The following is a 13,139-nucleotide window of genomic DNA, read 5'->3' as shown; positions in this document are numbered from 1 at the left end:
GCTGTGCCGTGTGCCCGCTCCCGGAGCCGCCGTGGCGCACCTCCATCGGCCGACAGCCTTGAAGGGAACGCATTTTTTAGAGTATTCATCCCATTTTTAAGAGAGAGATATATATTATTTTTATCCTTACCTGTCACCTTCGTCTTAGGAAATAATAATAATAATAATAATAATATCTATCTACAAAATAACAACATAACCCTCCCCCAGCGGGCAGCCCGAGGCGCCCGGCACGGGGCAGTGCGGGTGTGAGCGCGGGGGGCGCCCCGCCGCCCCACCGCCCCCCGCCGCAGCGCAGCGCGATGCGCTCCGGGCTCCGCGCTGCGCAATAGCGCGGCCGCCGCTCGCAGATCGCGGGCTGGGGGCGGCCGGAGCCGATCGCTACCGATTCCCCGTTGATGTCCATGAATGCAAACACCATGATTTTCATGATCCTGGGCGCCTCTATCGTTATGGTAAGAGATTTTGCTTATTTCCCTCCCCTCCATTCCACCTCCCCCCCTTCCCCCCCCTCCAACCCCCCCTTTTTCCCTTCCCCGGCCCCGCGCGTCCCTGTGTGCTCGGTGTGTGTGTGTGCACGGTGTGTCTGCCCCGGGGAACACCAGCGATTATTTTCTATATGACCGCTTCAGTCTTTGGCAATCAAACTGGAGTCAATGTTTTATTCCATCATCCAGAGTTGACCAGATGCCTTGGTTATGGGCTCTTACAGGCAATAGCTTGCTTGATGGACATGAATGCGTTGCTGGACAGATTTCACAATTACATCCTACCGCATCTGAGAGGGGAAGACCGAGTTTGTCACTGCAACTGTGGCAGGTGAGTTAACCTGCGACGCCGGGCTCACCTGACCCAGCCCCTTCCACCCCACCTGGCTGGAGGAGGCCCTGTCTGCATTCTGGCCGTGTCTCAGCATCAACATGGGGGGGGGGGGGGGGGGGGGAAGGGTAGGTTTGTTTTTCTGCAAGAAGAGTTTGCCGTGGGCCTGCAAGTCCATTTTCCTTTGTGTGCATGCATGTGTGCAGGCATCCGGCAGCCCTGGGGAGGAAAGGAACTTGGATTGAATTCCAACACTCCGTGTTTTGCCTTCGCAGACACTGGGCTGCGTGCTTTCCCTGGGGAGAAAGGGGGGGGGGAGTTGTAGGCTGGATGGTGGTGAGGATGGAAGGGCTCGGGGTCTGGGCAGCCCTGCACCCAGGATGGAGTGCTGCTGCTGCTGAGGACGGTGTCACTTTGAGGCTCTGTGATTGTCAGTCAGCTTCCAGTTCTCAGTGGCTTTTCTCCGGAGCCATCATGGTGCTGCACGGAGCGCAGGCCTGGCGCTGGGGGACGTTGGGTGATGTCTTTGCTGCTTGCAAGTTTAGGGCTGCACAGTTTCCTGCCACGGCTGTTGGGCAGCGCTCGGTTCCCCCAAATGCAGCTCCTTGTTCCATGGGTGATGCTGAGGAACTGAGCTTTGGCTGTGGAGGTGAATTTTGCTTTTCTCCATGATCCCTGTCCTGCAGCCCTGGCCACTGCCACCCCCGGCCACTTTCTCCATCCTCCCAACCACTGCTTTCCTCTGGTGGCCCCGGATGGGAGCTGAGCAAACCTTCACACCTTGGGGTGTGCAAACCTTATCCAAAGCCACTGCTCATCCCCTCCACCCTGCTTCGACCTATGGTTCCTGTAGCAAGGAGGTACCTCCAGGGCTGAGCAGAGCCAGGCCAGAGCGATCTGAGAGCAGACCCCACACCCTGGTTCATTGGGCACAACTTCTCTACTGCCAGTTGGGAAGCAACATCTACAGCACCTTTCATTCTATTTGTCAGGGATTCTTTCTCTCGGGTAATTTTTTTGGAGACTTCTTGATGTTTTTTGCTTGTTTAAGAATCATCCCTGCCTCTTCAATCCATTCTTTTTGCTTGCCATGCTTGCATGCAGTGGTGGTGAAAATCAGCTGTTGGTAATGTACTTTAACACTGCCAGGTCCTGCTGGTGTCAGTGGCCGCGTTCCTTCTGCCCAAGCCCAAGGAGGGGGCAAGGCTGCAGATGGATGGGCCATGGCTCTGTCCTCAGATGGAGTCAGGTCATTTCTTAGAAAGTGTACAGCACAGCTTCCAAACTGTCAAGATGACAGGGAGCGAAAGGTGGAAGTTCACTGGTTGCCTTAGGTACGTGCAAGAGATGGATCTTGCCAACAAAACACAAAGCTGCCTTCACTCCTGAGTGAGGGTTTTTGTGCCCTGTGCTCCCTCTGGTTCAAGGGGTGGATGATGAAACGTGCCTCATCCTCTTTGCAGCTGCTTTCTGGGCTCAGCCCCGTGCACACAGCTGTGGCCCAGGCAGGGCATACCCTGGAGCTATGAAAGGTGGCACCGGGTCCTGGCAAAGGGCTCTGACTGTGCTGGCAACAAAAGGGAGCCTTGGAGAGAGGAACTGCCTGCAGTTCAGCGTGCAAGACTGAGGGAAGAGCTCAGGCTTCAGCTCCTGGCTGCCCTGTCCTGGGGTGCCTCGTTGGGGTCTCATGGTTGCATGGCTGGTGGGGAAGGGATGTGCCAACCCCTGTGCCTCTCTGTGATGGCCCATGCCTTGCATGGAGGTCCCAGGACAGGTGAAAGGAGCATGCTCTGCCTGCTGTCTCCTAAAACACCTTCTGCTAACGCTTGCCCTGTGGAGCTCTCGTCTCCTGCAGCTGAAGACTCTGCTCTGGTTTCCATGTTCCTGAGCACTGGCTGTGAGTAAGGAGAGTTGCTAGGGTTGAGAATTCTGGGGAATCAAAGCAGCCCATTGCTAGGGGCTGCTGAACCCTGACTATGCAGGGCTGCTTCAGACCAAAGCTCTTGGCACTTGATGGCAGAAGCAAGGTAGCAGTGCACTGGGACAAGTGTGATGTGGCCATGGTGGGTGCTTTGTAGGTTTGTTTGTCAGTAGGGAGCTGTGGCCACAGGAGGTCAGAGAGAGGTTGTGTGGTGCCAAGCATTCAGCAACTGCCACGGCTGCTTCATGGCCTTTCTCTTCTGGGACAGGTGGCCATATCTGAATTGCACTGATGGCTGTTTGGTGGGGGAGCAGAGGGCAGAGTCCTGCCAGCTGGGTGGGAAGGAAGCTGGTGTAATGATGGTGGACGGAGGGACAGCATCAGCAGAGCAGCAGGGTTGGCCCTGGCACCTGGAGATGGGGGCTGCTCCTCTCTCAGCATCTGCCTTCTTGCAGGAGGTAGAAGGGCTGAGAGCTACATCTGAGAGCTCCTGCTGATGGCAGTGCAGGAATGTTGCTGCTGGATTGGATCCCTGGCACCCTCCGGCTCCAATATGGAAGTTATCCAGGCTGTCCACAGCCCCTCTGGTCCCCCTCCTTGGGCTGTCCCTGCTGCAGGAGACACAGGGCTGCATAGGGCTGCAGAAACAAACACTGCCCCACTCCAGGTGCCTCTGTCCCAGCCAGGAAAGGGTCCTCTCTGGAAGCAGCAGGCTGGCAGCAGATCAGGAGCTGGGTGATGTCATGCAAAGGAAAATCACCAAAGGGCGTCCGTGGCGGCTGGGTGAGCTGGGGAGAGCAGATGACACCTGCATGGAGCACAGACCCATCAAAACAGCCCGGGGGCTCAGGAGTTCCCTGCCTGGGACAGGGTGAGGAGCTCAGAAGCTCTGGTTGTGGTCTTCTCCTTGGCACCGACCTTCTGGGTGACCTTGGGTGAGTTTGTCCCTCCCAAGCAAAGATGCTGTGGCAAAAGCCAAGCACCAAAACCCATCATTTTTGCTCCGTTTCTTCCTTTTTTTAACACTCTGAACAAATCCTTAATTCTCCATTCCTCCATACCCTCTGTGAACACACTGGGAGGCCAAGGATGCTCACTGTTTGTGCTGGAGACCACCAGGCCTTCCCTGGGCTCCCAGCAGCTGCTATAGCATGGAAGGTCCCAGGAAGACATTTTCACCATTGCAATGGAGCCATCCCTGTTGCTGCAGCCCAGCTTTGCTGGCCATGGCTGTGCCAGGAGCTGAGCTGCTTGGCACGTTTGGGGAGAGGCTGCAAGGTCAGGCAGAGATGCAGAACAGAGGCTCTGCGCCTCCTGCAGCCCCTGGGATCGGTGCACCTCAGTGCCCATCCCGGGGCTGTCCAGCAGCACAGGATAAGCTTTGTTCTCCCAAATCCTAAACAGCAGTGCTTTTTGAAGGGCTCCGGTGCTGTGGCTGGGCTGCAGCAGCCAGCAGGCTCACAAGGTCACTGGAAGGGACATTAGCGCTTTGGGCAGCTCCGTAGGGAGCATCCCAGGCGTGCCGGCCACGGCTCTGCTCCATCACGGCTGCACTCAGGGCTTCATGCACGGTTTGCTAAGGGGGGGGAGATCTGTCCCCATCACAAGGGCTGGGAAGGGGCAGGAGTGCTTGAGCCTGTTGTGCCACTGTCTCATCTGAGCTGGTGCTGCCTTGCTGGGGACAAAGCAGTGAATGCAATCCCTGCTTGCTTCAGGGGTGCAGGAGTTGGTGCTCACCAACAGGACCTCACAAGTTCTTTGCTGCTTGGTACCACCAGTGGCTGCATGTGGCTGTGTTTCTGGGCACAAGGCTTGGCCTCTGGCATGGAGGCTCAGAGGTGATGCCTTCCCTCCCTGGATCTGGCTCCCAGAGCCATCCAGGCCACGTTCCAATTTCCAGCTCCCTAGGGCTGCAGTGGGGACCCAGGACCTCTGCATTCTATTAATAATTCTCCATACTGATGTGCTGATGCCTCCGAATTTCTTCTGCCATGTCCCCAAGGGCTTCAGCTGCCACCAGAAGGCTTTCGGGGGGCTGCCCCTCTTCCCCACCCCATCCCAGAGGCTCCACTCTGTCCTGCTAAGCCAAACCAAAGCAGAAAAGTGCCTACAGCTCTTCCAGGATTTGCCCTTTTTGGGACACACTGAGCCCACATGGGTCTCTGTTTGGCCCTCATGAAGACAAGGGCTGTTTTCACTAGGATCCTGCGAGCGGAGCATCACTCGTGACACTGTTTGGACATCTTCTCTCCATCAACCTGCATATGCAACCCAAATATGCAACTGGTGCATCCTCAGAGGCATGGCTGACCTCTGACCTCAGGGAGCGACCGCCGCAGCCCCGAATGTTGTTTGTTGCATTACAGATGATGAGTTCAAGCACGGGCAGCCTGTGTCAGCAACGCGACATGAGCTCTGGGCTGCAGGGTGCTGTGCTTTGCTCTTTGTCTTCCTGGTTTTGAGCCCAGCGGTGTCATAAGGGCTTCAGAGCCCCTGGCCATGGAAACAGATGCTGGTGGAAAACATGCCCTGCTCATCTCCACTGATGCTTCTCCCCATTTCTGTTCCCCACGACAGGCACCACGTCCATTACGTCATTCCGTATGACGGGGATCAGTCTGTGGTGGATTCCTCAGAGAACTACTTTGTGACTGACAATGTAACCAAGCAAGAGATCGATCTGATGCTGGGACTGTTGCTGGGTTTTTGTATCAGCTGGTTTCTGGTGTGGATGGATGGGGTTCTCCACTACGCTGTGCGAGCCTGGAGAACCAGCCGGCGGTACGGTAAGTGTGGCCCTCAGCACATCCTTGGGCCAGATGGTGGGCTCTGGTGGCTCCATGTTGGCCATTGCCACATTGTCTATGCATGGAGATGAGGGCTCTGCTCCGGGTGCTGGCTGTGTGTCTGAGCAGAGTACTGATGAAACCTGGGTTTCTCTGCACCCCCGGTTTGCAGCCAGGAGCCTCGCATTGGTTGCAGGCTCAGGTACAGCCTGCATGGCTTTGGCACGCTGGCTTTCTGTGCTGCACTCCAGGAATGGAGCTGCTCCTTTAGGTGAGGGCGTTGTAGCACTGGCTGCCCAGGGAGGCTGTGCAGCCTCCATCCTTGGAGACGTCCAGGAGCCACCTGGCTGAGCTCCCGGTGCCCTTCTGGAGCAGGGTCCTTCCAAGTGAAGCAGAGGGCCTTGCCTGCAGGGCTGCAGTGCAGATGAGGCAGGAGAGCGCAGGTCTCGGCATCTCTGTAATATCTCCCTTCTCCTTTCTGCCTTCCAGACAATTCCTGGTCTTGGATTCCAAAGTTTTGTAACTTAAAGGAGTTCAGAAAACGTCACCACAGGCAGTACGAGGAGGCGACTGGGAACATGGTGCACATCAAACAGAAGCTGTACCATAACGGGCATCCCAGCCCGCGGCACCTCTGAGGAACGCCTTCCCCTCCAGAGACTGCAGTGAGGTTTTAAAGAGGACTTTGCTCTTCTTCCGGGGGAACAGCTCCTACTTTTACATCTCTCTGGAAGCCAGCGAGAACATCATTTTACTTCTCCATCCCGTGTGTCCCCCGTGGCACACCACGATGCACAACTAAGCCAGTCCTGGATGCTACGCAGCCAAGACATTGCACTGTGTTCCACGTTTTATTGTCAGACTTGTGTACATATGTAAAAAAAAAAAACACCAAACAAACCAAAATCAGACAAAAACAACAAGAAAAAAAAAAAAAAAACAAAACGAGAAAAGAGATTTGCATTATACTTTCAACCCCCCCTTTTCCTGGCATTCACAGCTGTCCTGCACATCCAGCTGCCCTGCAGGGAATGTTGGCTGAGGGTATGGAGGTGGGAGCACATGAAGAAGATGCAGTTTCTCATCCGAGTGCTAGAAGTCCCCCGTTTCTTTGGTCCTTTGGTTTGATTTTGCTCTTCTCTGTTACTTCTGTTGCTAGAATGGTAGTAGGTTTGGACAGGGGCTGCTGCCAGACAGATGGAAGGGCAGCGACCCTTTGCTTTGGTTGGTGTTTTTGGGCATTACTGTGGGGGAAGGAACGCGTGATGGATTTGTTCTTCGTGTTGCTGCACACTGAAACCTGCCTTAAGCAAGCTGAGAAATCTTCCTAGCAGGGCAGCAGCTCTGTGAGGGATCAGCCCAAGCGATGGGGCTGGTGCTGTTACTCCTCGCTGCTGTTGAGAGGGTGGAGAAGAGAGGTGTTACACCTGGCTCGTACCCTGATCCATTGCACTGCAGTGAGCTGGGCTTGGCCTGAGCCAAACTCATCTCCCAAAGCAGATGCGACAGGAGGGGCTGAAGTCAAAGCAATGGATGCTCCTGTGGGGGGTTTTTTTGGTTTTGCTTCTGCTGGGCACAGCTTAGGCTGTGGGTTTCAGTGTTGCTATGATGCGTCTGAAGCCTCACTCCATACCCAGAGACCTTCGTGTCCCGCAGAGCAGCCGGGAGCGATGCTCGTGGGCAGGGATGTGCTGGGCTGGGAGCTGTGTTGTGAGCCAGGGAGGAGCTGAGAACTGAAGGTGGTGGCCCTGCAGCTGCCGTTGCTCCTTCGTTCCTTCTTTCATGGTGAGCAGGCTTGTGTTTATATGGGAAAATGTCCAGAACTAAAGGATGCTGAGCGGTAGCAGGACTGTTGGTTTTTTTTTTCCTGTGGGTTCCTTGACTCTGTCAATGGCCTCCTATTGGTTGCAATGTCAGAGAAGGGAAAATGGCACCATGACCCCCAGCTTTTCTCCTCCCAACCCTGGCTTCTCCACCTCGCCTTTTGGTTGCTTCCTATGCCCAGGCCCAGTTCTGTTATTTATGAGCCCCAAAACAGGCCAAGGGCCAACCACAGCTGCTCTCCCCAGTTCCTACCTTTGCTGTCCCATACTGCCTCTTGTCTTGGAGTCCCAGTTTCTGTCAGGTCCTCAATAGTTGCCCAGTCTGTACTTGTGTCTGTCTGCTTGACTGTCTGTCATTAGGGACTTCTGTGATGCCCACAGCCTCCTGTTAGCATCCGGGGAGCCATGTTTCCTTTCCAAGACATGAGGTTTTGCAGCCTCCTTTTTGTGCTTGCCCATAGGGGCACAGCCTCTAGGGACAGAAGATGCCCACCTCCATGGGCTCAGAGCCAGGGGGCGGCTGGCCAAGCTCTGGTTGCCCTTGTGCAATTTCTGGCACATCAATTGAGCTGTAACGTAGAACAGGTGGGGACCATTCAGCTCTGAGTTGAAGAGGGGGGTGACATTTTGCAGGGCAGAAAGTTTCACTGGGATGAGGACAAATATCGAGCCTTTGGAACAAGTTAAGGGGGAAAATAAACAAATAAAGAAACAGCCCATTTTAAAATAAACATTCTGCTTGGTGCCTCTCACAAAAGGGGTTTAAAGCAGCGATCTCAACTCAGAATTGAACGTACTGGCTTTGCCCTTCTCTGAAATTTGGCTGTGGTTTGAAATATTAATTGGGAACCTTGCAGCTGGACAGGGTGAGGTGGCAGCTGATTGTCTGATCCACACTGGGATTTCAGGATTCTGTTAGGCTCTGGAAGACAAAAAACCAATCCTGCATGGTGCACATCCCCATGGCTTAAGAACAGAAGGTTTTCTAATCTGCTGTGGCTGCAGCAATCACCACGTGAGCTTTCACTTTTGTTTACACACAGTCAAAACACGAAACAAAAAAGAAAATACTCTCAGAGCAATTAAATTCACTAGGAACAATTCTCTGCTCTTGAAGCCATGGGAAGCAGCCCCTCTCTCGCAGTGCAGGACACACAGAGCCAGCAGGGTTCCTATCCTTATTGGTTCTTATCCTTAATAAATAAGGGGCAAAACTCTTCTCCACGCAGCAAGGCCACTATCCAGGAGACACAGTCTGTGCAAGGGCAATGCCAGGCAAGCTCAGCAGTTGGACTGGGTGATCTTAGGGGTTCTTTTCCAACCTGAATGTGAGAGACACGAAGCTCCATTGTCCTGAGCTCAGCTGGCTCTTTTGAACCCAGGGAGCTCCTGTAGATGTGACCCTATGGGATGTGCCCATTGCTCCATGCTTGGGGTGGGCATTCCCAGCACTGCAGTTGCTCGTTGCTCTGTCCCTACGAGGCTGCTGCTGTTTGGCTGTTTGAAGTCTGCTGTTGCTCTGTCTTCTTTCCCTGTGCATGTGTTCGTTTTGCTTCTGTCTGGGTGTGGGGGTGTTTTCTCCTCGTTCATTGTCTGAGATGTACTACTGTTGACTTGTTTGTTGTTCTCTGATCCAGTCTTCCCCTCCTCCCCTCCAAAAAAAAAATCCCCAAAACAACCAACAAAACCAAACCAGACCACAACAACAACAACAACCACCCAAAACCCAGCGACTGCCCCTCGTGAAAAGGGTCTGGGTGGGGAGAAAAGCAGTGGTGGCATGGAGGAGCAATCACAACAGGGTCACGGCACTGCAGAATAGATGATGTGGGGTGCAGAGCTGGACAAGGAGTGGGAGTGTGCTCCGTGTCCCAGTGCTCGGCCACCAGATGCTCTGAGGGAGGTTCCTGCAGCATTTGGTGGTGGAGGAACGTTGTGCTGCCTCAGGAGGGCTTATTTTTAGAGCAGAGACAGCTCTGCAAACTGTGCTTGCTGATCCTCCAGAGCTGGGATTGGTGCTGGAAACGTTCTCCCCGAGAGAAGCACATCGAACCCAGCCTGTGCCAGCCCTCCTCTGTTCCTACCGCGTCCCTTCTTTGTAGGAGAGCCATGTGCTAATGAAGGCCGTCTTGTCCAGTTGCTTCCTATCTGGAATCACTGTGGCCATGTGCTGTAGGAGGCCCGGAAGGGAGCCCAGACCCACATCCCAAGTTTCACACCGTGGCAGGGTGGTCTTGGTGGCTCTCACTGCTGTTCTCTACCTCATTTTCCAGTTGCACGCAGCTGGGAGAAGAGAATATCCAGTCCCAAATGGTTCTAAAGAGCTGCTGAGATGGTGAAGGGAGCAGAGCATCTCCCAGGAGAAGAGAAGGCTATTAGGGGGATTTCACCCATCTGTATGAGTACTTGAAGGGAAGGAGCAAAGCGGACAGAGCCAGGCTCTTCCCAGCGGTGCCAGGGATGGGACACAGGCAATGGAGCATCAGGAAGCACTTTGTGCATGGTGTAGGTGCTGGAGTGCTGGCACAGGTTGCCCAGAGGTTATGGAGTCTTCTCTTTGGAGGGAGAAGGATGAGGTCATCCTGCTCCAGGCAGCACTGCTTGAGCAGGGGCTGGGTCCAGGTCCCCCCTAGCCTCAACCATGTAGAGATTGTGCAAAACACAAAGCTGTGCAGAGGGTGATAGGGAGCTGAAGCTTCCCTTCAGCCCACGAGCCAGTATATTGGTTTGCAGGAGGCACGAGCAAACAGCAGGAGCCCTCACTTACCTTGGGTACCATCTTGGAGGGCACAGGCAGGAGAGCCCTCGGGCAGTCCCACTCCAATGCCACCCTTCCCACCCCCACTTCTATGATGGGAGAGCTTCAAAGGTAGAAACAGCCAACAGAAGCTCCCAGAGCATCTCTAGAGGTGAAAGACCAGAAGTGCTTCCATTATCATTCAGCAGAAAGAGAAAGACCTTTGGACCAGAATGCATTCACCCCGAGTACGCTGGTGGAGCAGACGTGTCTTCCAGCGATAGGGCAGTGCACAGGAGAGCAGGGCAGTGCAGCACAGGAGGAACCTGCCGGGATTGCCCTGCAGTGAGGACACAAGGCAGACCCCAGGGTGCTGCTTTCCCTGATTGTTAATCCTTCCTTTTTTTTTTTTTTTTCCTGCATTCAAACCCGTTCTGCATGCATCAGACAGGAGAGGTACAACTTGAGTTGATAACAACGGAGGGAGAGATTACCCTCTGCTCCGAGTCCAAGCCCAGAGCAGTCCCTACTGTGGTTGAAAAGCAATAATGGCCAATTTTCTATTAAACACACCTGCCCGTGCAGATGGCATTAGGGCTGCTGTGCCCAAGCTGAGGGACATCTCGGAGCACGTGGTGGGGGAGGCAGCAGGAAAAGCACACTGTGATTTTATTTGGGTCAACGAGCGAGCCTAATTCAGCCATTCCTTCCCTTCCAGCGATATGTTTGTACAGTAGGTAACCAGTTCTGCTCCTGAAACTAAGCCCACCCTTTGCTGTTTGTCAGTAAAATATTCTTTTTGCATGTTTTGCATCCGAGTGGTTTTTCTCACCCCCCCTCCCCATTCTCTTTGCACTGAACGATGCTGCTGGGATCAGAGTGAGGCTGGATTGGGGTGGGGGAGGCAGCTGTGCTCAGCCCTGAGCTGGGAATGAGAGAAAGGGGGCCATGCCATTCCCAGCCTCTGCATCAAGGCAGGGTGGAGAGATGCTGAGCACAGCAGTTCGGTGACAAAGTAAATGCTGGGCAGGATGGCAGTGAGGACAGACAGATGACCAGGCTGTAAATCTGCCTCCCAGCTGTAACACAGAGCGCAGGGGAGGCGGTTCAGCTGGCGGCGGTGCGATGGGGAGTGATGGATCACTTGCTCATCCATCTGCTCTTGGATTTGCTCTCCAATACAAAACACTGTTTTAATAAAGTGCTATTAGCTCATAATTCACTCTGTGCCAGGGGATGAGAGATAACCTCAGCCTGGGGTTGCCATTCCATCTCCATCCCCTCATGGGTGCCACCTCTATGGGGACAGTGCTCATCCCGTGAGCCAAGGGCAAAACCCAACCCTGTTGGGAGAGATGGGATGGAGAAGTTCATGGTGTCAACCCCGAGGAAAGCAGGATATCCAAACCTACAGCTACCGCTGTGCCAAGCTGGCCAAGGCTACGTGCAAAGTGCCCAAGTTCTCTGCAGCCATGCCACTGAGCATAGCATGAGGGGACTGGGTCCAAACCATGAGATTTCCATTGGGATTGGCTGGAACTGACCTCACCAGCTCCCAAAACACTGCCTGGGAAAAAAACACTGCCTCCCTCAGGCTGGAGGAATGGAGAGCCATGGCACTGCTCCAGTGCAGTGAGAAGAGAGAAAAACAACAGGTTAGGAAGACTGAACCCAAGGAAAACAAGTTGTCCATTCCTCACTTTACACGGTGCAACATCCCGACTCCTCAGTGCTCCCAAAGCATGGGATGCTCTTCTGCTCCACTCATGCAAGAGAAGCCTCGGGGCAACCAACACCTGCACAGCTCAAAGTGTGCATCAGCAGCAGCACCAGCACTGGTGCCTGTGCAACCCTGTAGGAACCTAGTGTAATCTGAAGGAGGAATTGTATAATAAAAGAGCTGAGACAGCAACTGCATTGCCTGGCTTTAGGGTAGGGCTCTCCTCCTGGCTGTTTGTAGCAGCAGAAGTGCAATCAGCATAAGGACAAGACACGGTGCCTGGGCACGCAGTGGTGCTGCAGGACACGCGGCCCTACAAAGCAGCAGCTCCTCAAATCCTCCCATTCTTTCTCTCTCTTGGCAACCAGAGGAAAGCAGAAGAGAACCACGCTGAGAGAAGCCAGCAGCCAGGGGCACTGCTCATCCCTGCTGTCCCACCATGCTGCCAGCTGCAGCCCCCAGCAGACCCTGCTGCCCTCTGTGCTCCCAGGCTCGAGTCAGGGTGCATCTCTCAGCGCTCGGCAGCAGCCACCAGCGAATTGGGCACAGCTGAGGCTGCTGTCAATTCCTATCGGAGGAGAGAAGCTCAGCAAGGTACTCAAGGGCACAGATTTGGGTCAGACAAACGTGCTCGTGCTGTGTAGTTACAGGAGGGGACTCGGCGCAAAGCACAGAGTTCAAATCCAGTTCAAACTCAGGGCAAAAAAACCACAAGGTTTTCCGACCTGCACACAGACCAAATGTCGTCTGATCAAGACAGGCTTCTCTCCACGATTTGATGACTGAACATCTCTCTGCTGTTGCAGAAACCAAGTGAAAGACAATGCAGAGTGAGAGCAGCTCCATGGCAGCAGTCAGGAGCCAGAGTCCCATCGCTGCCACCTGTGTGCCAGAGCCCTCCATGCGTGGCAACAGGAGAGCAGTGATGCTGTGCAGAGATGCAAGCAGGGAGGAGTCACACCCTGGGCAGGACGTGGGGAAAAAGGTTGGAATTCTGGTGGAATGTAAACCTGATGGATTTATATACATGGGAGGAGAAGGTTTGGACAGCCCCAGGGGTCTTGCAGAGCTGGGTCACCAGGACATCCCAAAACAGTGTCAAATGGCCGAAAAAGATTTGGAGTTGGCCCTCTCTCATAGGACAGGTTACACAGACTGACACAGCCACCAATGTTTGAGCAAGGGGGTCCTTTAATAGCATTATTTCTGCCTTATTTCAACCATTTTTCCTATTTCCATTGCATCCTTAAAACCCGAAATGAAAGGCAGACTGAGGCAGCACTCCCTCCCCTTTCCCTTGCACCAAGGGGCACATTTCTCACATGATTCCACC

The 13,139-nt window shown here is 54.1% G+C and overlaps 1 protein-coding gene across 1 annotated transcript; it reads left to right on the top strand.

The window, feature by feature from the left end:
• Positions 1-398: 398 nt before the first annotated feature.
• On the top strand, positions 399-6,164 carry TMEM240 (transmembrane protein 240; the record flags this gene model as incomplete). The annotated part of the gene is made up of 4 exons (XM_079545637.1): positions 399-455; positions 713-819; positions 5,318-5,526; positions 6,016-6,164. 4 exons carry the CDS (start codon positions 399-401, stop codon positions 6,162-6,164), a joined length of 522 nt encoding a protein of 173 aa, XP_079401763.1.
• Positions 6,165-13,139: the final 6,975 nt, after the last annotated feature.

The sequence above is a fragment of the Tetrao urogallus genome, assembly GCF_951394365.1.
Source record: "Tetrao urogallus genome assembly, chromosome: 21".
Classification (NCBI taxonomy): Eukaryota; Metazoa; Chordata; class Aves; order Galliformes; family Phasianidae; genus Tetrao; species Tetrao urogallus.
The sequence above is the reverse complement of the archived record's forward strand: the minus strand, read 5'-3'. Positions and strand labels throughout refer to the sequence as shown.